The sequence below is a fragment of the Magallana gigas genome, chromosome 6 (assembly GCF_963853765.1).
Source record: "Magallana gigas chromosome 6, xbMagGiga1.1, whole genome shotgun sequence".
NCBI lineage: Eukaryota > Metazoa > Mollusca > Bivalvia > Ostreida > Ostreidae > Magallana > Magallana gigas.
This window is the reverse complement of record NC_088858.1, coordinates 53035928-53058772: the sequence shown is the minus strand read 5'-3', so window position 1 is coordinate 53058772 and position 22845 is coordinate 53035928. Positions and strand designations below refer to the sequence as shown.

Sequence of the window (22845 nt, the reverse complement as noted above, 5' to 3'; positions counted from 1 at the left end):
CGACTACATAAAACACCTTATATCTGAAAAAGTGTTTGATATTTTTTCATTCGGAAACGATTTTTTTAATCACCACGACCAGGCCTATAAAATGTGAAAAAATTATATCGATATCTTTAGATTTAGTATGCAAAACCTTGACCGGAATGGAAATTTTTCGTTAAAAAAGAATGCTGTAATCGTGCAGTCATCTCTAAATAATCACCTGTATCATAAAAACCATTGATTATATTTCCATTCGATCAAGATTTTTTTCATCCTTAGGTATACACCTATCAGATAATATATAGTTTTATATATTAAACTATATTTAAATGCTCAAAACCTTGACCGGAATGGAAATTTTACACTCAAAATTTACAAATTTTATTAATGCGCTCAGGTATCGCTCAGGTAAATAAGCCGTACTTCAGGAAGGTGTGAACAACACCTGTAATAAAAACATATATGTACTACATGAACTCTTATACGTAGATAATCTTACATCTGCTTTTTTTAAACATCATTTTAAAAAGAAACAATATATACGCGAAATTAAGATAAGGAAATTGTTATTGGTTATTTTTTTGTCTATTTAAAAGGTTATTATATGATTTATTAAAAATAAATATCAACGATGCTTTTATCACAGTAAGTAGAACAGTACCAAAGCTAAAATTGAATTAAAAGCTGCTTGTCCATGTAAGCCGTGATGATGATTTAATTGTTTACATCAAAGTGAATTAGAATGTATGAAAACTGTATATATAATTATATGTAAAAACTGCTTGTCCGTGTAAGCCGTGATAATTAGGATCGGATGATGGTTTTAATTGTTTACATCAATGTGAGTAAGAATGTACAAGAGCTAAATACATAGAAGCAGCTTGTCCACCGCGCAGTGCATATTTTCTGGAGACGAATCGCAACTTAGTGTTAGTGCGTTACGCCGGTGATGAATCTCTCTTCAGTCCACTAGCACATGGGAACAGCAAAACAGACAGTGAATTCGTGAGAACGTGTCCGTCCGTTATTCAACAAATTAAAAAGTATTCCGAAATCGGTATGTCGCCATCACAGATATTCGATAAATTAAATGCCGCTAAAAGAGTTCCAAGTGGTGAATATTGGGGTGATGAACGCTCGCGACGTCAAACAAGTGAAAAATATTTCAACTAGTGTTAAAAGTGCAAAGCAGTTGACAAAAGACGAAATTTATAATTTAGTTTTATGAGGTTAATCTTAAGCAGTTGTCAAAAAATAGTTTGAAACGTAACGATAAAAAATCCGGTAGGAAAAAACCGCGACCGAACGATTGCGACAAGGAAGTTATACCAGCTCCGGATTCCGCCGCCGCCGCGTTAGAACAAGAGGATGTTTGCGACGACATTCCCGTTAAAAAAATCAAATTAGAATGTAAAGAGGGTTCCGATAAGGTTATTCAAGACGAAAAATGAGTCTCTGGGCTTAAAGTTTCGCACAAGAAAAATATTTTACATCCAAAAGGGTGGTTGTGTTCCGATATTGTGAATTATTCATTAGATATAATCAAAAAGCAGTTTGAACATATACATGTTAACAAATCTTGCACCACTATTTGACGAACAAACTAAATCATGGAAATGCTATAAAAAATTTGAGCATACTCAACCACCTTCAGTTCAGATACATCACATAGGCGTCGGAAGCAAATTGAAAGTGGGGGGGCTAGACTAATCCTCAGAAATATTGAGAAAAAAGTAATTCCCAAAATCATGGAAATCCTAATCCGTGGGGGGGGGGGGGGGGGGGGGCTAGTATGCTTCTGAATCTAACCTCTCAATCTTTCAAGGTAAATTTAGGAACAATAATCTTTTCTGCGAGAAAAAGTGGGGGGGCTGAACCCTCTATCATGCTATGTTTCTAATGGTTAGGTATAACTTTGCAAAAAAAGTGGGGGGGCTAAGCCCCCCCTAGCCCCCCCGGTTCCGACGCCTATGCATCATACGGGTAGAAGTCATTCGGTAACATCTTTTCAAAATAACAATAACGAAATTTGTATTTTAGATAGTCTTAGCAAGAGCAAGAACCAAACAGTAAACACTCCATCTCTTGAAATTAAACTCTCTCTTATTTATGGGCGTGAGAACACTTCTATTCCTATTAAAATTTTAGATTCTCAACAACAAGAAAATGGCTATGATTGTGGATTATTTGCAATTGCTAACCTTGTAGAATTTTGTTTTAATCCCGATAATTCATTTCAAACTAAAACCTCTTTTAAATCAGAAAGTATGAGAAACCATCTTGTAGAATGTTTAGAAAATGGTTTATTTACGCAATTTCCGCAAAATTCATCACAAACTCCTGACATTACAGTTTTAAAACATAAGAATTTAACAATTAATTGCTGTTGTTCTTGTGGATTTCCAGATTGGGTGGATGAAATGGTAGGCTGTGATTTTAAATTAGGGAAAAAGCTTTGTAATGTTTGGAAACATTCAAAATGTGCATTTTTATATGATGATCTATTTTTTTTTTTACCCCTTTTTGTATTATTACAATTATTTTCTTACTTACTTATGCCTACAAACACATGTAATACTATGTTGTATTATAATTTATATATAATTTATTAGACCCTTGACATCACAATTTAATGCAAATATGTTATTGTACCTCATGTACCGTTGTATAATAATGGTTTGAGAGAATAAATTGAATTGAAAAAAATTGAATTGCAGATGTAAATAATGATTGTTCAGATTGGCTATGTATTGACCATTGTCGTGATTAAATTTGTGTTGTTCTATTGAAATTTGTTGTTTTAATAAACTCTCTATGTTTTTATTACTTGTGTCGTTCACACCTTCTTGTAGTACGGCTTCTTTACCTGAGCGATACCTGAGTGCATCTAATAAAATTTGTAAATTTTGAGTGTAAAATTTTCATTCCGGTCAAGGTTTTGAGCATTTAAATCCAGTTTGATATATAAAACTATATATTATCTGATAGGTGTATACCTAAGGATGAAAAAAATCTTTACCGAATGGAAATATAATCAATGGTTTTTATGATACAGGTGATTATTTAGAGATGACTGCACGATTACAGCATTCTTTTTTAACGAAAAATTTCCATTCCGGTCAAGGTTTTGCATACTAAATCTAAAGATATCGATTTAATTTTTTCACATTTTATAGGCCTGGTCGTGGTGATTAAAAAAATCGTTTCCGAATGAAAAAATATTAAACACTTTTTGAGATATTAGGTGTTTTATGAAGTCGACTTCGTCATTCCGGCAGCTGATTTTTGCGACCATAGCTCATTCCGGTCAAGGTTTTAAGTATCAAACATGTACCTATCAAAAATGTTTTTACATATATCGATAGCCCTCTATCCACAAATCAAAAAACTGAAAACCGAATGGTGATAGCTTATACCTAACACAAGTTATCGACCATTTTATACATGTCACTACGTCTATTCCGTCGCCATTCCGGCGATTAGTCCTCACCACTAACTACCGCAGAAGACAAAATGAGATGATGTCGTAAAATATTTATGTTTTTTATTTATGGAATAAAACATTACTTTTACGTTTTATAAGTAATCTCTGGTTATTTTTCACGTAGTTTCTATTGTATTATGGCATCGGCCTTGAAATAATGAATTTGATTAGCAAGTCATATTACGCCTTACCGTAAACTGTCATTAAAGCATGGTTGTTCTGAAAGAGATAGAAAATCAAAAGATGTTTTGGGGTAAGGCTATCGTTTTATTCAAACCGAATGATTTGATTATAATTGCAGAAACATTTCTTTGTTGAACACTTCCATGTAAAATTGAACTTGATCCTTGCTCAGGGACTTAGGGAAGATAAAATTAAATATTATCAGCTGGCTACCACGTGGTCCAACGCAGCTGCTGTATAGAGATGTGAATGTTTCTAAGACACGAGTTCAGTTAAAATGTATTTTGAGTTTGTTTGAATCTGAACTTATCTATTAATGTTGCATGTGAATCTTTGTAATCGAAATTCTATTAACGAATATTATTATACTCAATAAGATAATCGGCATACCTCGTGTAAATTTTTATGTACCAGTATCTGCACTTATATTTTCTTTAGGCGTGACTTTAGATGGAGGTAAACGTTACACACAGACTGTGGAGAGGTCGTTCCACATCTCCATGGCTGCCCTGGAGCCACCAGTCTCTGAAGGTATAATTAAAGAAAATGTATATCTATCTATGTAGCACCACTTTATTCTGGGAAACGGAGAAGCAAAGCCTTCATTCGCTTCTCTTCAAAAACTGTTCTATCTTGATTTGTTGTCAATGTTAGAACCATTTGTGGGGTAACTAGAATTACCGGAATACCCGCGATTTACCGAAATGCCCGGTGAAAACACCGAAATACCCTTCAAAAACACCAAAATGCTTCATTTGAGCACAAATATTTAACATCATAGTTTGAATCTAAGTGTTTAAATATATTTCCCAAATTTTCAGTTTGATAATGTAAGTATTTTGACTTAAATAGCGATTTTTAACGTGTACACATTGGGTCAAGAACGATAACTCTTGCATGAATTGCTTTCACTCGAATAGAGGTGTGACATTTTATTCCCCAGAATAAAATAACTAAGAATTAAAAATACAGTTCATCGGCTTTTATTTTCTAATATCATATAATAATTTTACACGATTATACTATAAATATTACTGTTTCTACCATAATTGCTCCTTTCGCTTGCACACGCATATAACACAAGCTCAAGTATCATAATGAATATACATGTCATCAAAAATCCATATAGAGTGGAAGCAACTATAAAAATAGCAACTATTTTAAAGACGTAATTCCTATCAGAATTGCCCCTTTCTCTTGCACACGTACATAATACAAGTATCATAATAAATATACATGTCATCAAAAATCCATATAGAGTGGAAGCAAATATAAAAATAGCAACTATTGTAAAGACGTAAGTTCACATCATTTTAGAAAAAATATCAAAAATGAGTAAGCATGGTGGCAGAACAGGATGCATTGAAATAAGGAAAAGAAAGTTCAATGACTGGACATCACTCAAAAATAATTATTTAATGTACGACAGTCGATTCCTACCCATTAATTGGGCACCTCAACAATAAGGTACGGCGTTCGCACTGAAGTATCATTAAATAATTAAGATTTGTGTTTTTTAATTGTCTGGGTCCTTTCATTGACCTTCCTTTTCCTTTGACCTAATTTTTTCCCCAATGACCGTGGCTTAGTAAAGGTATTTATTGAGTGTTTCCTTATTTAAGAGGGACTATAGGATTGATACCGTATTGTATGCATTTATAAAATTGTTATAAAAAAGATTAAGAAGATTAGTTACGCTTAAAACTAATGTCTCCTTTTTACGCTGAATTACGAAATATAGTAATAAAGAGTTTTTATTACCAAAAAAAAACAACAAGTTTTTTTTTTATTTTAAGCTACTTATCATACATTTATGTCAAGAGGTTATATTGTGCATTCATCGATTTAAAAAAAGCGTTTGATTCTATTGATAGACGACTTTTGCTGCTTGAATTTATATGTTAACTTAACGATTTCGAAAATAGCTTTTTAAATGCCGGTTGTTTGTCTTACGAGTTATCTTCCCTAAATCTGTTTCTTTTAATGTACGCTGATGATATGATCCTGTTCTCTGAGTCTGTGGAAGGTTTACAATGTCTTTTGAATGAACTACATAGCTATTGTAATACTTGGAAAATGCATGTTAATGCGGAAAAGTCAAAAATTGTGGTTTTTAGAAACAATGGCAGAGTAAAAGATAGTGAGTGTTGGCATATTGGTAATGATGTTTTAGAAATTGTACAACAATTCACTTACTTAGGAATACTTTTCAACTTTAACAACAAATTCACCAAGAATATACGGGGAATGTCATTCAATATAGAAACTTTATTGTCGCTTTTTGATTGTTTTATTGGTGGAATTGTTAATTACTGTTCAGAAATATGGGGAAATAATTCTATTCCCATTAAATTACAGAAATATATAACTTAATTACGACTATCGTCACATCGCCTGGCTATTGAAACTGGTAGATATAATAACACAAATAGAGAAAATAGATTTTGTCCACATTGCAAATCTAGTGTTGAAGATGAATTCCATTTTTTATTTGTTTGTCCTCTATACAGAACATTGCGCAGATTATACAACTTTTTAATACTGACAATATGTTGTTTTAGCGGCACGTGCCACTCCATTATCCTAGGTATATAACATGTACAATCTTCGATGTTGTTTTAGCAGACACGTGCTGTGTATAGGGGGTAGATATACCCATGTAATCTATTCGATCAAACTAATCAATCGTTGATAATGCTAATATATGCCATTCTAGTTATATACACGTTGATAGATTTAGAGATTAAAATTAACGTGATTATTAAATTAATTCTATGTAATTTAGAATTTTTGATAGTAAACAAAACTAATGAACTAGAAATGGATGATACCTTAACGAGGAGTAGTAAAATATGATTAAGTTGCCTAAGTCATACATGTACATGTAAATTTCATAACTTAGTGTAAGTAAGAAGCAGGCTTATTAAACTTTAAAAAATACAAATATGATGACGATATACATTACAATACAATACAAATTCTGCACGTAAATTATAATTTTCATAACTTATCAATGCTTAAGCATAAAAGATAAAGGCGTATTAAACTTTCAACAAAAAAATACTAATATGTTACCGATATACAAATTCTATTTACAACTATTTAATTGTCCGACCTTTAATAAGATTTGCATTTATCTTGTTACTCAAAGACCAATGATAAAATTTAGGACTAAATACATTATTAAATATTCGAAAATGTACAATTTCATTTTTAACGTTTTTTCAATCTATGTATGCAAATCTAATTGAAGGTGGGACAAAAAAAATATTCAAAGTATAAATACCTTTTAAGGGACTTCTCTTGATCAAATCCGTTGTGGTTACAACAGCAATTTCTGCACAGAAACGATAGATGCGATTGCGACCACACTTTAAGTTGGGTTGGTGACATGGGCACACATTGTATATGCACCCATTTGTTACAATCACTGCATTGAATTGTGTCATTTTGACATTGAGTTTTACATTGAAGGCAAGGATACGACCCTGCCATCCTGACTTTTTGGAAGACAGAATTCAAATGATACATAAAGTAGTACCATTTCCTCTAATAATTTTTTAATTTGGAGACGAAAATTGTTCGGTATTATTTTTAGTGCAAAGTAATTATTATGATTAAAGCATAGCATGTTAGATCTTTAATTATGAGCATCAAATTGTTTAATATTGAAGATTAAAGCATAAAATGTTAGATCTTTAATTAGGAGCATCAAATTGTTTTATATTTTTTCAAAATGTATTTGATCTATGTTTAGCGAAAGCGTGAAAATAATTGTGAGTAGATAATTGGTCACAGGGCAATAACATGTTAACTTAATGAGATTAAAACATTTATGTCCAGTTTAAATTAATTATTCAAAACAAATTTAATTATTGTTATTTACAAGAAATAAATTAATAAAATTTTTAAGTTACATTGGGTTTTTATCAACACGTTAAAAACTAAATTAAATGAAAGAGTTATCTTTCTTGGAAGAATTGCATTTTAATCAATAACCACGAAAATCGGCTGATTTATTAAAAAATATAACTTTATATACAATAACTATCTATATAACATACTAGACATATACTTTTTATGGCATAATAATGTGTATTTTGATGTTTTTGAAGGGTATTTCGGTGTTTTCACCGGGTATTTCGGTAAATCGCGGGTATTCCGGTAATTCTATGTACCGCCATTTGTGGGATAACTGCACATAGCTTAAACATAGCCGTACTTGCGCAACACTCGGCACATGTATATTATCTTTAACGACTTTAACATTTTCCTAGTAGAATTTTGTGAATACCCTGTGCAAGGTTCTTATCTCCATCACTCTTTGATGATTTTGTAATAATGCACATATCTGTTGGTGAAATACTGTTGAAATCCAAATAAGTAACAAATCCAGGAATTTTTTCATTGAAAATTAATGTCTCGTTTTCCCAGAGTTGAGAGAAATTGTATGTCATTGGCCAGAACAAAAACAGATCTCTTATGCAGATTTATGATTGTAAAATCTTAAATCTTTAATCCACTCAGAATTTCTTGGAAAACCTTGCTCTATTTTTCAACATTATAATCTGGGACTACATTCATTTCTGTAATACTGTAGATTTAAGTCACATTCTTCAAACATCATTGACATGGCAAGTTAGAGGATGTTCTTTAAAGGAGTTATCTTCGACAATTTTTCATATTAGTTTATAAATATAGTTTGCACTGTGAAGAAGTTCTGAATATGAAAAGTATGCTGCATGAACATCTTAGAACAGAGTATTTGATAGTATTATCAATGAATTCCTTGTTGATTGAGAGCTTGATCTATTTAGAAGTCTACTTCTGTTTAATTGAGAGCTGAATGTTTCTGTTTGATTGGGAGCTCGATCTTTAAGTAACATGTTTCTTGTTTCAGTGGGTGTTATGGTCTGTGTGGATAAGGCAGAGTTCCTCCTCTGTTCCCTTGGATACGGAAACGTTCTTCAGCAGCCACTGGATCTCATGTTTACTGAAGGAGAAGAGGTCACCTTCTTTTTGCTTGGAAATGGTAATTGAAAAGATTTCAAGAATTGAGTACTTGCATAAAATATGGAATTTACAGTATCCAAGAGGAATTTTATGGGTGTATGGACATTTTTGCGTAGTTGTTTGTCTTTAAGTTTACACTCTGTATTGTCTGTGGCACAGGTGTGGTCCACTTGACTGGTTACCTTGTGGAGGACCAGCCAGAAGACATGGACATGGATATGGAAGGAATGTATGACGACTCAGATGAAGGTCAGAAATTGTTAGATTGGTTTTCCTCTTCATTGTATTGACAATCATTTCATTCTTACATTATTATTACTCATCTGATGAAACTTTTATTGATGAGGTTAAACAAAGTTTATGTACTTTTCAAATGCAATGAGTAATTTTAATTAATGGCAAATTTGAATTTCTTGTGATTTCAGCTCCAGAACTTGTTGGCGACTCAGAGGATGATTCTGAAGATGATGAGGACTCATCTGCCCTTGTTAAATGTATAAACATCTTAAAGTTTAATGAGATAATAGTTGAAAAGCAATAATATTGATAGAATTGTATGAGCTGTTTGCAGTACAACTAAATCTTTTGATATTGTAAGGTTTTATGGTGATTTTCAAATATATATTTATACCTTCTAGCAAAAGGAACAAAACGTAAATTGAAAGACTCTGGAAAATTAAGCAAGAAAGTGAAACTGGCTGATTTGGACAGTGATGAGGATGATGATGAAGATGATGAGGACTATGAAGAAGACATGTCTGCCCTTGATTTCCTGGATGAAGCATCTGAGGATGAGGAAGATATTGACGATATGTGTAAGACATAACTAGGGTACAGCTAGGAGTCCTATTGTAATCCCATTGTCTGTCTGTCCTGACAAATTAGGTCATATGAATGAGAAAATCTTGAAAATAAATCATGACCCTGTCAATTTGTATAAATATTAGGTGTAAAATTTATTGTGATGTCAAACGTGATTGTTTTTGTCACATGATTACAGTTGAGGATGATTCAGAAGATGATGAAGAAGACAGCGAGGAAGAAGAAGAGGAGGAAGTCGTGAAGAAAAAGACTCCAAATAAAAAAGCTGACAAGTCACTAGATAAAAAGAAGGCAGCCAACAACAGTCCAGCCCAGAATAAGAACACACCCAATGCCAAGGGTAAGCAACAGGTCGGCAAAGGCGGTGAGCAGACCCCGGGCAAAGGGAAACAAACTCCAGGCAAGGGCCAGCAAACTCCAGGCAAGGGCCAGCAAACTCCAGGCAATGGACAGCAAACTCCCGGAGGAGGGAAGGTTTGTATAAATATCCAAAAAACATGAAAGGGTAAATTTTATGTGGAGTCAAGAATAGTTTAGATCTGCACAAATTGATATCTATAAATGATCAAAATGTCCTTGAGCCTCGAAGTATGCTCTATTTAAGATGTTTCCAAGCCAGGTTAAGACCTTAATCCTCTTGAAAGGTATTGATAAAAGTTTCCCTCTGTTTCAATTATTGGAGATTGTTATGTTAAAATTTCAGACTCCTCAAAATGCCGAAACACCAAACACTGAAGGAAAAAAGAAGAAAAAAAAGAAGAAGAACAAAAACAAGGGGGACGACTCACTTAATGAGGTACAGATGAAACTCTGATCAACCCTCAACCTAAATAGGCCTCACTGAACACTCTAGCTTACATGTATCTTTGTTATTGTTAAAAGTCAGAAAGAAAAATCTTTATTGTATTTGCAATTACTTTTGTGAATTTTGTGAACAGGGCTAGTTTTAGTGACAATGAATTTACCAATAAAAGTCATATTTTTCATGAACCGAGTCCACAAAAATTAAAGCCAAACAAATTATAACAATGAAACTCATTAATGTCTTTCACAAGATTCTCCAACAGTCCATCTATCATGGTTAGCTTGTCAGGGAAAGGGTTTGTGGTACTCATTCAGAGTGGTGTGAAATCAGACCAATTTATTTCTATTTCAGGCCTCCACTCCTAAACCAGAGTCCACCACCCCATCCAAACGCGTCATGGCCGGCGGGGTTGTTATGGAAGAAACAAAGGCTGGTCACGGACCAGAGGCCAAATCAGGGAAAATGGTGAGTAATATTGTTCACTGAAGAAATTATCTTCATGTTGTTGTTGTTGTTGATTTCTTTTCTCTTTTTTTTGCAATGAATTCTATTTTTGTCCTTGGTATTATACATACCAGTATTTGTAAATAGATACCTTTTATATTTGCTCTCAATCAAAATATTTGATAATTCAGAAGAAAATTTGATTTTAAAAAGAAGTGTGTTGTTCATAAAAATAAGTCGGGAACGGTTCCTCTAGACACCTGCAGGCTGCTGGATTTTCTACCGAGTTCATTTCAGTCTTTGATGTGAAATTAGATTTTTACTTTTGTGACATTAAATTGCCTGAAGAAGTTGGTAAATCATACTGCTTTGGGTAGAAACTACAATAAGTGGAACTACAATAAAAAGAAATTTTTTTTCACTGAAAACTGTAGATTAGTTTTAACTGTGTAATGTATATTAAGTGATGTATTAATTAATGTATATGAAGTACCACCCTATCCTCTTAAATTGTGATTGTAATATGATAATTGGAAGAAAAGTCGTACAATCCAACATAATCTTATCAGTTTACCGTGGCCTGAGAATAAAATCGAGCCCATGTGTGATAGAAAGACTGTATTTAAGTTGACATGTACATCAAATTCATTTGATAGGTGAGTGTGTATTATGTGGGAAAGCTTGCGAATAATGGAAAACAGTTTGATTCCTGTATGCAAGGGAAACCTTTCCGGTTCCGCTTGGGAAAGAACGAAGTGATCAAAGGATGGGACACTGGCGTGCAAGGTTAGAGTACGCCTTCAGTAACAGTCAATAGTCGATTTGTATAGAGAAACGGCTGCATACAATGAACATTTACTTCTCTTTTGTAGGAATGAAAGTAGGAGGAAAAAGAAGGCTGACCATTCCTGCTCAACAAGCGTGAGTATTGAATATTAAATAGCCTCTCTACTTGGAATAATGAAATGTTAATAATTTTTGATAAGATAATGTTTATCAATCATGGTAAATTTAATCTGTATGAAAATTTTCAAAAACACCTTCCATAACCAATATTCAGAAGATGCTAATATGGTCTGTACTACATGTAGCCAATGTGTAGATCTCATGTAAATATCTCTTTAATTTGATTTGCAAATACATGTATGTGTTGTGTTTAATAAACTAAACTAAAACTATTGAAGTGATTGGGGAAAAACATGTTTTTGGATGTAGAAATGCTGAGTAAATTTGAAATTGAATTTAAATTCTTATTCCACACAGATACGGAAATGTGAAAGTGGGACACATACCTGCCAACTCTACCCTGATGTTTGATGTGGAACTGAAGGCGGTCAGCTAGATCTACAGGAAATTTACAATGCCATTGGAGGGAGGGGGACTATGAGGTTGTAGGAAACATCTGATCCAGCAGTTCATCATAGGACTGGAATATTGATTGTTTATAAGTTGATGGACATTGGATGATCATACTGTGTGAGAGGGCCACAATGTTGGAATGGACCTGTTGCAAGATTGTATGGGATAAAGGAGATCTGCTGTGTGTGTGTGTAAAGTCGACCAGAATCGTGTTCATTGTCATTATGATTTTAATGTTCTAACGTGTAGGACATCTTAGAACTGTTTTATTGTGAGACCAGTTATGGCATGACAAACATCAGGATTAATTTTGTTACTGATTTAATGTTAAAATGTGTCTTATACTATGTACATGTGATGTTGATATGCATTTGTTACAAAATATTGATGAACTGTGTATTGTACATGTATGCTCTTACAGTCAACTGTATCTAGAGATCATTAATTTCCTTGTTAAAATTCTTGTTTATCTTTGCTTAAAATGTCACATTTATGTACATGTACTATGATCATTCATGTTTTTTATATGAAAATAAAACATGTCAATTTTTAAAAATATTTCGTTGTTTAAAAGTTATTAGTTACATATTCGGAGTTATGATCAGACAATCAAAACTTCTCCAGTGTTGGATTTACATAGTGCATGCATCAAATTTTCTATCAAAGTTTAAAGCTGTAAAACTAAAGAGAGATGTATAAGCATTTAAAACATAATTAGTATTTTTTCAAGAAAGTGTGAGAAAAATTGAATAGGGATAGAGTATATAATATTATTGGGAATAGTTAAAATTTATGAGATCAAGGCCACTTAGCTTTCTGGGTGTGTAAGACTGTTTGTAAATTCCAAACAATTTGTTCATATCCTGTAATTATTACTGAAACGTAGGTACGGGTACTTAAACATGGACATTTTCAATTACTATGATCATTATACTAGCTGGTACAAACATGTATTCTTATTTACCATTTCATATCTTTAAAAAAAAATTATGTATATGTAATTTATATTAAAGGGAAACTTATGGCATCTTTAATCAGCATTAGTGGGTTATGTACAAAATTTGTCCTGTCATGCTTTTTTTTGCCCTTTTTACAGTGCAAAAAGTTTTGCTCTGTCTTCAATTCAGCCAGGAACAGTTAGATAATACATAGTTCCTAAATAAAGTAGTCATTCAAAATTTTTTTTTAATTTGTCCAGTCTTAAATTCGCTCACCAATAATAAGGAAGAAGTAAGGCTGAATATACTCATTAATTGTTAATACATAAAATTCAATCCTAGCATCAACAATCCCTGGAATATGCCACCATTAGTTCTATTGAATTCACAGTAGATCCCAACTTCTGTCTGATATGCTTTACATAACACATGAAGCTTTGGAAGCTGTTGCTGTGATCAATATCCTATCCCTTATGAAGCAAATGGTAAATAACTTCTCAGATTTGATTTAACTTCTTTTTTTTTCAGGGGAATGTTCCATTCAGGAGAGTGAAGTCGGACGAAGTTTTAATTAACAGGAAATTGTCAAATAATTCATTTGAGGCAAAGGTATACATACCAATGGTATTTCTTGGCATTTCAATTACTAATTAAAATTAAAGAATCCACAGTATTCAAGCCAGATACTTTAAATTTAACCAAGGTCAGTATTGTAGGCAAAGGACATTGAAAGGTCAAGGTTATTTATATGATAGATCATGGTTGCTTACATGGAACTAGATGATTTCACTCATACATCATTTGATGTGTTGTTGATTGTTTAACAAGTACGTGGTACATGTATATTGATCATACTATTAAACTTTCAAGTTTGCAATTGCATGCATTTCATATTTTAATAGATTAAGATTTGTATGGATGCATGTTTAACTAAAATTTGAGTGTCAGACATTGGATAATTAAGATGTACATGGTAATTTTACAGAAAGGAGCAGCTGGTTCTTGGGGCGAGAAGGCCCACAGGGATTTGAAGCATACACAGGGGAAATCATTCAAGCGTGAAAAGGGCAAAAAGAAGAAGGGCCAGTATAGAGGGGGTTCTATTGACACTAGTGTGAACTCGGTCAAGTTTGACAGTGACAGTGATTGACAACATGGCTAAGTTTGACAGTAACTGACAGCCAGGCAGTGGATGAGGACAACTGGCAGCTGATTCAGGAAATGACACATTGTCATACACTGTTATTTCATGTTTGAGAGAAGAATTCCCTTTCAGAAAGGTTACTTATCCAAGTGGAATGAAGATGACTTAAAAGATTTCAGAGACGATGATAATGTGAAAAGAAAACCTTTTTTTCTAACATTTGTTTCATTTTGTTTTGTGCATTTATTATCTGTGCCATTAAATAAACATTGTCTTTAAGAATTTGTCAACAGATAAAGATCTTTATATGATAAGTGTAACATAAAGCTAAATATGTGATGTTACAGACAGTTGCAGTAAATAAGCTTATAATGAAGTCACTCTTACTTCTATTCAAGTCAATTTCACTCCCTTCCTGTTTTACATTTCATGAACACAGTGGATATCCATTTTCACTGAACCTGGCCTTATGCAGCAAACATACTTTTCTGTAATATATCTAAAAGGGGGTATTACTCATTAGCTCAGTGACATACATTTTTCTCCCTCAGTTATAGATTCTAATAAAATACGCTGAAGGAGAAAATTGTACATAATTGTGCTTGGTATATTTTACAGGCTTTCAAGTGTAGAGCTAAAAGTCTAAGGGATTTGAATGTAAACAGTGTATACCTACCATCAGTATGGACACACGTCTTTCATGTGGTTGTTTCATCTTGGATAAAAAAAAGTATTCAGGGAGGGATCATATATCAAAGGTTAAATACCAAAAAAAAAAGAAGCAAAAATTCCAAAATTTTATTTTTTGTTCATTTACTGGGCTGTATTTTACATCATCCTTTGAATTCCTTTTCAGAATGGATCCATTTCCAAGTTTGATTGAAAATGGCTTTTAAAATTTCAGAAATGATGAAAATAACAATATTGAATTTCCCATCCAAACATACGCCAACATTTCCCACCAATAATCATCATGTGTACTTTCATGACGTCTCTGATGAAGTGAAAGATTAACTTAAAGATGTACCTTGGTTATCACAATTTCTATGTAGAGTTGGCAAGAAAAAAGAACAAAATCCAGATGCCACTTTATTGTATGTTTAGTAATAAATTAAAATGTGTATCACACAAGTTTTTACATACATGTAGTCATAACAAGGACCATTTTATCATTGATGTACCCCAGTACATTTTGTTTGAGAATGGAAAAAGAACAAAACTGCAGCACGTTTACATACACATGTAAACAATACAATTTTCAAAACTCATCAATTTCTTACTAGTTTACTGTTATAAATTTCACATTAAAATACCCTATAGATTTTAATCTGCAGTTACTAATACTTTCAATTGAATATCACTTAAACATACAACCTTAAACTTCATGTATGTCTTCAAAAATTCCCATATATATGTTTGAACTATTCAATTCCTAGTAAATAAGAGAGGACAACTTTCTCTGTAAATAAAAGGAGGGCTAAGAGCACCATTTGAAAAATTAATCTCCTTTACTGTCAAAGATTTAATCAAGCAAAGATATAAATGAAATAAACAGAAACAAACATACAAATAGTAACAATGTCTTAATACTTGGCACTACACCAAATCCACCAGCATTGTCATCAGGGGTTACCAGATCCTGCACTCCAAACTGCCATTTTCCATTTGTCTTTAAGACCCCATCAGGAGGCTGCTAACCTCTGGTTGAGGGGGTTTTCCGGGGATTTCTGCCAGTCCTTCCATAGCATCTGTTTGAGCTGTGAGAGTTTCATGTTGGGATTCTCCTGTTTGAGGATCGGGAGGTTGGTCTCCTCGTATTTCTTGTACGCAGCCTTCATTCTTTTCTCTGGGTGCTGGTCTACTTCTTCAGCCTGGTTACTGTAATAGCATACTATATCTTCAATGCATAAGTTACGGTTAGTAAATGGTAGTCGCATGAAATACATAATGTATAGCAGTAGCGCAATGTTGAATTATAGCAAAGTTGTTGGCAAGGTTTTCTTTACACACGTGTCTTCATGTCATGTCCATCCTTGCTAGCCAAGGTTTTACAATCTGCTCCTCTCCAGAAGAGGAGCGTATAGGAGCAGAACATAAACCCTGGGCTAGCAAAGATTTATGTGTCATTTCATGTGTTTAAAGATATGAAACCATTTGCCATCATTTTTAAGAAATACATGATTTGTGACAGCCCACCTAAGGACAGACAGCGCCTGTGTCACACTCCTGGCCTCCTCGCCCTCAATCTGTAGTCTGTTAATGTTCTCCTCAATCGGGGGCTCCTCAAGCTCCTTCTGTTCTTTCTTGGCAGCTTCTGGTTCATAAAAAATTACCTAGATCAGTACTCATACTGGACCATAAAAATCAATTTCTTTTGTGAAGCAAAAAGCACAAACTACTGGTATATACAAAATAAATAAATGCATGGCAACAAAAGAAACTATTATCAAGAACTAGCTGTGCATACAAGTATACAAAATGACCCCCTAAAAAAGTTTGTGACCTTGACCACATGATCTGTACCTTCTTTCTCTTTGCGCTCCCTCTCTATGTGTTTATCTATTTCAGCCTTTGTGACCTTTGCCTGAGGTACAGGCCCAGCCTTCTTAATGGCTGCCATCTCCTCATCGTGAAGTTTCTGTAGTTCCTTCTTCCTCTCTAGCTGCTCTTGTCGCTTCTTCTCTTTGTCTTCCTGAAATGAATACCAGTATGCCATCCTGACTTCAAGTGACTTAGTGTCCGAGAGGGTCACCTAACATTGATAGTACATGTGTACTTGACTGTGGTTTGTTCAGAGTATACCTAGTGTGATAGAGTGTGTGATACAAAGCTTCAACTCACACACAATGATACAGAGTTGTATGTTCAGGGTGGACCAAGTGGGAGAGGTGCTACACTGGGATATTTGTTACCTTTCGCTGCTGTTTTTTGGCCACATGCTTGTCATCGTCTCGCCAGTACTCGTCTTCAATGGCCTGCTGTTTCTTCTGCGCCACCTCAGCCTGGGCTGCCGCCTTCCTGGAGCGTGCCTCCGCCGCCTTGCTGTTCTCTCCCTTTGTGGAGCAGAAATAAACAAAGTTAATATCAAAACTCAAAAGCATCATCTTTTCTACATAAACCAGGAATAAACACACTTGATGTCAATAGCATCATCTTTTCTACATCAACCAGGAATAAACAAACTTTATGTCAATAGCATCATCTTTTCTACATCAACCAGGAATAAACACACTTTATGTCAATAGCATCATCTTTTCTACATCAACCAGGAATAAACACACTTGATGTCAATAGCATCATCTTTTCTACATCAACCAGGAATAAACACAGTCAACATCAAAATAAACCACAGTACCATTCCCTCTACACAGTGGCCAGAAGTTTCTGTTTACAATGTTATTTTTTTTCACACTTCTACATTTGCAAATGTTTACAACCCTTGTTTAAATACTAGAGATAATTCAAAACATAAGAATTCATCCAGTTTTAAAGTTGCCTCATAGCAACAAGCGTAAAAGGGTCCTGGCAAAATGAAAACAGAAGCAAATATTTCCCTATTTCAGTCCTCAGCTAGTGTACACTTTCAAATACCAGTAGTATTGTTCTCCCAGCATCAGGGCCAGAATCCACGCATTAGCATTAATTATTTATCATTATAAATTAATTATACAATTCATTATAGAGTTTTAATTATAATCTGATACTTGATTGGCTAAGGAACTAGTCTCTCTGGTATTTTTAGTACCGATAAATGTGTTGTTACCTTAAACTTCTTTGGCATTTGTTTTTTTGTCTGCTTTTATCAGTTTTCTGTAATTAAAAAAAAAACAATCCTTATGTTTAGTCTTCATAAAATATTAGACAAAATCTGAAAAAATGAATGTAATTTATTAATATCCCTCCCTCTTCTATATTCAATGGGTAAATATAGAACCTTTCTATCATTCAGATTTAAATAACATTCTTACTTCTCTTTGTAAAAACATTTATACATGTATGTATGGAGCAACTATTTACTATATCGTCAATACAAAATTGGGTACAAGGGATCTGTATTTCCCCCACAAAATTATATAAGACAGTCGGATCAGTTCTTTTGCAGGCCCTAATAGCTCATGTGGCAGACCACCTGACTAGAGGATTCAGGGGACCTGGGTTTGAATCCCGATCTGGTCCATTATTATTGCTTTCATCTCGTTTAAACACCTAATTCACCTCATGAAAATCCACAGGCTTCTTCAATTCTATCAATAAGTTGTGGGTTACAAAAGTGATACATACATGTATATGTATATTATATATACTTTTGTATTTATACATTGAGTGGGTATGTATATCAATCTTGCCACACGTTTAACTGCTTGTTGATAGTCTTATTCAGAGAGAGAGAGAGATGAAATGGAAAACTTAACTGTGATTAAAGTGAAACTATGTTGGGGCTATAACGATCTTCTTTAGAATTCTTACGCAAAATTTTGAATTTTACGTTTACAGTCAAAATTATACAAACAGACACATGACAGTGGACTTGTATTTCTTTTAATTCATTTACCATAAAGAGGACAGATTTTGATAAAGAAGTGGCCAGGCATAGCTTGTAAAACAAACTTGACAATAACCTGTCCAAATATATCTCAAAAATTAAACTTCTCCGGTAAAAAATTCAGTTAAAATTGTTCGGTACCAGTTTTTTTCTTCAGGATCTTGTTTATGTTTATGTTGTACTTTTTCTTTCACAGGCCTTTCACAACCGGAAGTAACTCTCACTGTACTTAGATTTAGTCAAATCGTCCTTAATATTATTCGAATTCTCTCTCTCTCTCTCTCTCTCTCTCTCTCTCTCTCTCTCTCTCTCTCTCTCTCTCTCTCTCTCTTATATATGAAAAAGTTATATAAAATATAAAAGATAACGTTGAAGGATTTGTTGATGATGTATTTAGCGGTGGGTGTGCTCATTGGCCAATTATTGAAAAATTTGTTGTTGGAAAATAGCGCACAGGGGCTCGTCACCAAGTTTTTTCAACCTTTTAGAATTTTATAATATCCATAGAAATGAGAGAGTTTGTAAACTATGTTCACTATCACAGATTAAAGATGAGTTTCATATTATTTTAATCTGTCCATTTTATAAGGAAATAAGAAAGTTGTATGTAAAAAAATTATTATTATGAAAACCCTTCTGTTTTTAAACTTATTCAATTACTTTCAACAAAGAATATCAAAGAGTTGTGCAATTTAGGAAAATACCTATATAAATGCTCAAAATTACGATAAAATTATAATTAGCTTTTGTTTTGATAATATACTCTTCATTATCCTGTTTACTTCTGTCATGTACATTTTGCAGACTGCTATGTGCACACGCAGTCTAATACAAGATTGTGATGGTCTTTCTTTTTTGTTTTTGTTTTGTTTTTTAAATGTTTTCATATGTTTGTTCACTTATGTATATATGTTAAACCTATGAATCGTATGGTTCTTGGTAATAAACAATACAATACAATCTACCACCTCTATACAATAAAAGGTTGAAAAAACTTCGTGACGAGCCCCTGTGAATAGCGTCTAATTTTGAATCAGAGGACATTTATAACATAGTTTCCTATAACAGTTATACATGTATGTATGAAAATTAAATTTTCAAACCAGTTAAAATCGCTTGACTTGTACATAGAGCTTTAGATATTACATGTAAGTTGTTGAAATTTTCATTTATTTGCAATTATCTTTTTGGATGATGAGGCGTTTGTTTACTGAAATGCCGAAGAACAGACAATTTTACTACATTTGTAGGAGTAACGCGCTATGATATATTCTAGTCAGAGCATTTTTTTTAATTTAAACATATCTTATTGAGTAATCAAATGGATTAGGCAACAGGCAAAGCCTATATAAACCCTCTCCAAAATACAAAGTCAAGAAGTGGTGTTATAAAATATTCATAGAATATATCAGTGCATTCGAAATCAAACTAAATGTGTGACTGTACGTCCTATAAAAATCCAGGTTGGTGACCAAATAACACTTTGTTTTTACCAAAGAAACATAACACATATCAAATTTGTCACAGAGAAGAGGAAACTATAGAACATATACTGTGGGATTGTGAATGTGTTCAATCTTTTTTAGAAAATTTTAAACATTATTTAGAAGAAAAAATCAATTTTCAGGTTACATTTACCAAGAAAACTTTCATTCTAGGCATCCTTGGTAAAAGCAAAGATATCCTTAATATCATTTTTCTTTGGTTAAAGTACTATATTTACACAGCAAGGTGTACCGAGAAACAGTTAAGTATTTCTTATGCAATGTCGTCTTTAAAGCTCTTCTATGAAACACACAAATTTATTTCTTATAAAAATGGTGAAAATGAGATTTTTGATACTCATTGGAACATCTGGAATCCAATTTTTACTTGAATTTTCCTCTTCTCTCTCTCTCTCTCTCTCTCTTTCTCTCAAAAAAAAATTATGCACTTCTGAATTATTATATTTAAAGCATCATAATCATGCATTGTATGTCTACAGAATGTGTGAAATAATAAAAAAAAATATCACTCTAGATACGTGTGTGCAGTATATTAATGTTCAGAGATTGATCATAAATTTATCAACTTTGATGTATAAATATTTAGGCATTACTTCTTCGTGAGCAACGCGGTCCGTAGGCACCGAGCTGGAGCTGGGAACAAAGTGAACCTATTGATTGAATGGCAATCATTGAAAATAAAGGTGCCATCTTACCCGTAGGCAGTATAATCATATATATATATGTTTGTTGTTCAGGTAAAGCACTCACTGTATAGTCTTTGATGTCCTGTATATTTACTCTCTACAAATATAATACCAGGCCGCATCATCCTCCGTGATTATGTCAACAACTTGACGCACACTTCTAAACAGTCGTGTCTGCTCTGTAAAAATTGTAAAATGGGGTGATTTTGCTTTTAACAGATCGTTTTTTTTACAGGAGTAGTTAACATGCATCGTACAACCATTATAATTATACACTGTAAAAATCAGAGTTACTCGTTTTAATTGTATGAACTCTATATGCTTAAAATTCTTTTCTGTAAAATACGATATAATACATTGTATATACGAAAGCATAAATTATAGTATCTTTTCATTTAAATGAAATATAATAAAAAACGTAGTAACGTATTCGAAGAGATTCCATTTAGCGCGAATAAAGACATAATTAAGCATGTTAAAGAATGCCTCTAATTTTATTGTTGTTAAAAAAAATGAGAATGTGGAAAATTCCTTCCCGAGGAAGTCTCTGAAAAGAAAATATATTATAAATTTTGTTTAATTAAATTATAGAGAAATGAAATGCTTTTTAAAAGTATTGAGGAAAATGTAGCAAAAGTCATTAATATATGTATGTAATTATTTAATTATCTTTATCATAACACATTTAAAAATGATAATTGCTCATTATTAAAAAAAACGTGCCTAAAATTAGTTGACTTGATTAGTACTCAATAATGATTAATTATCACCAAGCTATATAAATCAAATATCAAATAATAGGGCTTTATTTGAGAGTGAAATTAAATGTGTCCTCGATCTGTTTGCATCTGTCTTCATCTTCTAGATAACCATGACCTTCGCTCTCTTCGGACATAGCTTTATTGCCCGGATTTCAAACCATCCCGTCCTGGAGATGACGGATTCATCCGTACATTTCTTCGGGCTCAGCGGTGGAACATCGAGACAAATTCTACTCCATAACACAACACAGAGAATGATTCAAACCAAACCCAGCAAAATATACGTTCAGATCGGAGAAAATGACATCAGTTTCCAGAGTGACCCCTTTCAAATCGTTAAAGATATTGCCCGCCTCGTGAATACGTTCCGAGATATCCCCGACCTTGAACACGTGACCGTGGGACGACTTTTCAAGAGATACCGACCCAGGGGGATGTCTGTTGAGGGATACGAAATCCAACGGACAATCATCAACTTGTGCTTACAGAAATACTTCCAGGATGACGAACTCGTTGCGGTCCGGAGTTTGAATGGACTCGAGGAATGCGACAAGGAGGAGCTCTTTGACGGTGTTCATTTACACAAGCGACTACACAATCGCTACGCAGAAGAAATAAAGAAGATATTGTTGGAGTGAACTTGAAAGCTTTAATCTTTATAGTGAAAATGTTAGTGCTTTTGCATGCAGATTGCAAGTCAATATTGGCATATTGTTTTAAACGTTCGCACAGACACTTGTTATTCGTAAAGTTCAGCTAGAAATATTTCAATTACAGACATTGGATATATATTGTTCTTATGTGATAATTTTTTGCAAAAAATTTATTTTAAAAATATTTATAATAAAAGCAATGTAAATATTGAAACGACTCTTTTATCTTTTTGTATACTTATGACAAAATGTATAAAGAGAAATAAAACTAATTAAACACAAGATTTTGCTGTCATGTTACAGATTACAACGGGTTACGCCGGTTTAAATGTGGAATATATCTCTTGAGTTTCGTCATTATAAGTTTGATGCTGTGGGCGTGTGATTTAGCATTAAATGTCAAATGTATCGTAATAATATACCAAGAAGCTAATTTCTGAATTTTTTGAGAATTGTATTGTCGTCATTTATACCACATAATTTTTCTGTACAAATTGGATATTTCAACCCACAATACTTA

At 33.2% G+C, this 22845-nt stretch overlaps 2 protein-coding genes across 4 annotated transcripts; one reads left to right on the top strand and one right to left on the bottom strand.

Annotated features, from left to right (window-relative positions):
- Positions 1-3575: 3575 nt before the first annotated feature.
- LOC105347538 (46 kDa FK506-binding nuclear protein) lies at positions 3576-14491 on the top strand. 2 transcript variants are annotated; one of them, XM_011456673.4, is made up of 12 exons: positions 3577-3722; positions 4091-4183; positions 8553-8684; positions 8825-8914; positions 9091-9159; positions 9304-9480; positions 9666-9961; positions 10191-10283; positions 10644-10757; positions 11393-11522; positions 11609-11657; positions 12000-12651. In XM_011456673.4, the coding sequence occupies exons 1-12, from the start codon at positions 3680-3682 to the stop codon at positions 12076-12078; spliced, it is 1365 nt and encodes a 454-aa protein (XP_011454975.2). In that variant the 5' UTR covers positions 3577-3679; the 3' UTR covers positions 12079-12651. The 2 variants fall into 2 exon arrangements, with proteins under 2 accessions (XP_011454976.2, XP_011454975.2); XM_011456674.4 differs by lacking the exons at positions 11393-11522; positions 11609-11657; positions 12000-12651 and adding exons at positions 13562-13642; positions 14019-14491 and having other exon boundaries at positions 3576-3722.
- A 762-nt stretch (positions 14492-15253) lies between these two features.
- On the bottom strand, positions 15254-18981 carry LOC105347539 (coiled-coil domain-containing protein 124). 2 transcript variants are annotated; one of them, XM_011456675.4, is made up of 6 exons: positions 18862-18981; positions 17941-17987; positions 17090-17230; positions 16701-16869; positions 16374-16491; positions 15254-16055 (listed from the first exon to the last, which is right to left on the bottom strand). In XM_011456675.4, the coding sequence occupies exons 2-6, from the start codon at positions 17956-17958 to the stop codon at positions 15860-15862; spliced, it is 642 nt and encodes a 213-aa protein (XP_011454977.1). In that variant the 5' UTR covers positions 17959-17987; positions 18862-18981; the 3' UTR covers positions 15254-15859. The 2 variants fall into 2 exon arrangements, with proteins under 2 accessions (XP_011454977.1, XP_065944058.1); XM_066087986.1 differs by having other exon boundaries at positions 18797-18895.
- Positions 18982-22845: the final 3864 nt, after the last annotated feature.

Excerpts from the sequence above, each read along its gene's own strand:
- LOC105347538 (XM_011456673.4), top strand. The coding sequence starts at position 3,680 with ATGGTTGTTCTGAAAGAGATAGAAAATCAAAAGATGTTTTGGG. Across the intron at positions 3,723-4,090 it reads AAATCAAAAGATGTTTTGGG|GCGTGACTTTAGATGGAGGT; the intron begins GTAAGGCTATCG and ends TATTTTCTTTAG. Across the intron at positions 8,685-8,824 it reads CTTCTTTTTGCTTGGAAATG|GTGTGGTCCACTTGACTGGT; the intron begins GTAATTGAAAAG and ends TCTGTGGCACAG.
- LOC105347539 (XM_011456675.4), bottom strand. Across the intron at positions 16,870-17,089 it reads CCAAAAAACAGCAGCGAAAG|GAAGACAAAGAGAAGAAGCG; the intron begins GTAACAAATATC and ends TATTCATTTCAG. Across the intron at positions 16,056-16,373 it reads CAGGCGCTGTCTGTCCTTAG|TAACCAGGCTGAAGAAGTAG; the intron begins GTGGGCTGTCAC and ends ATGCTATTACAG.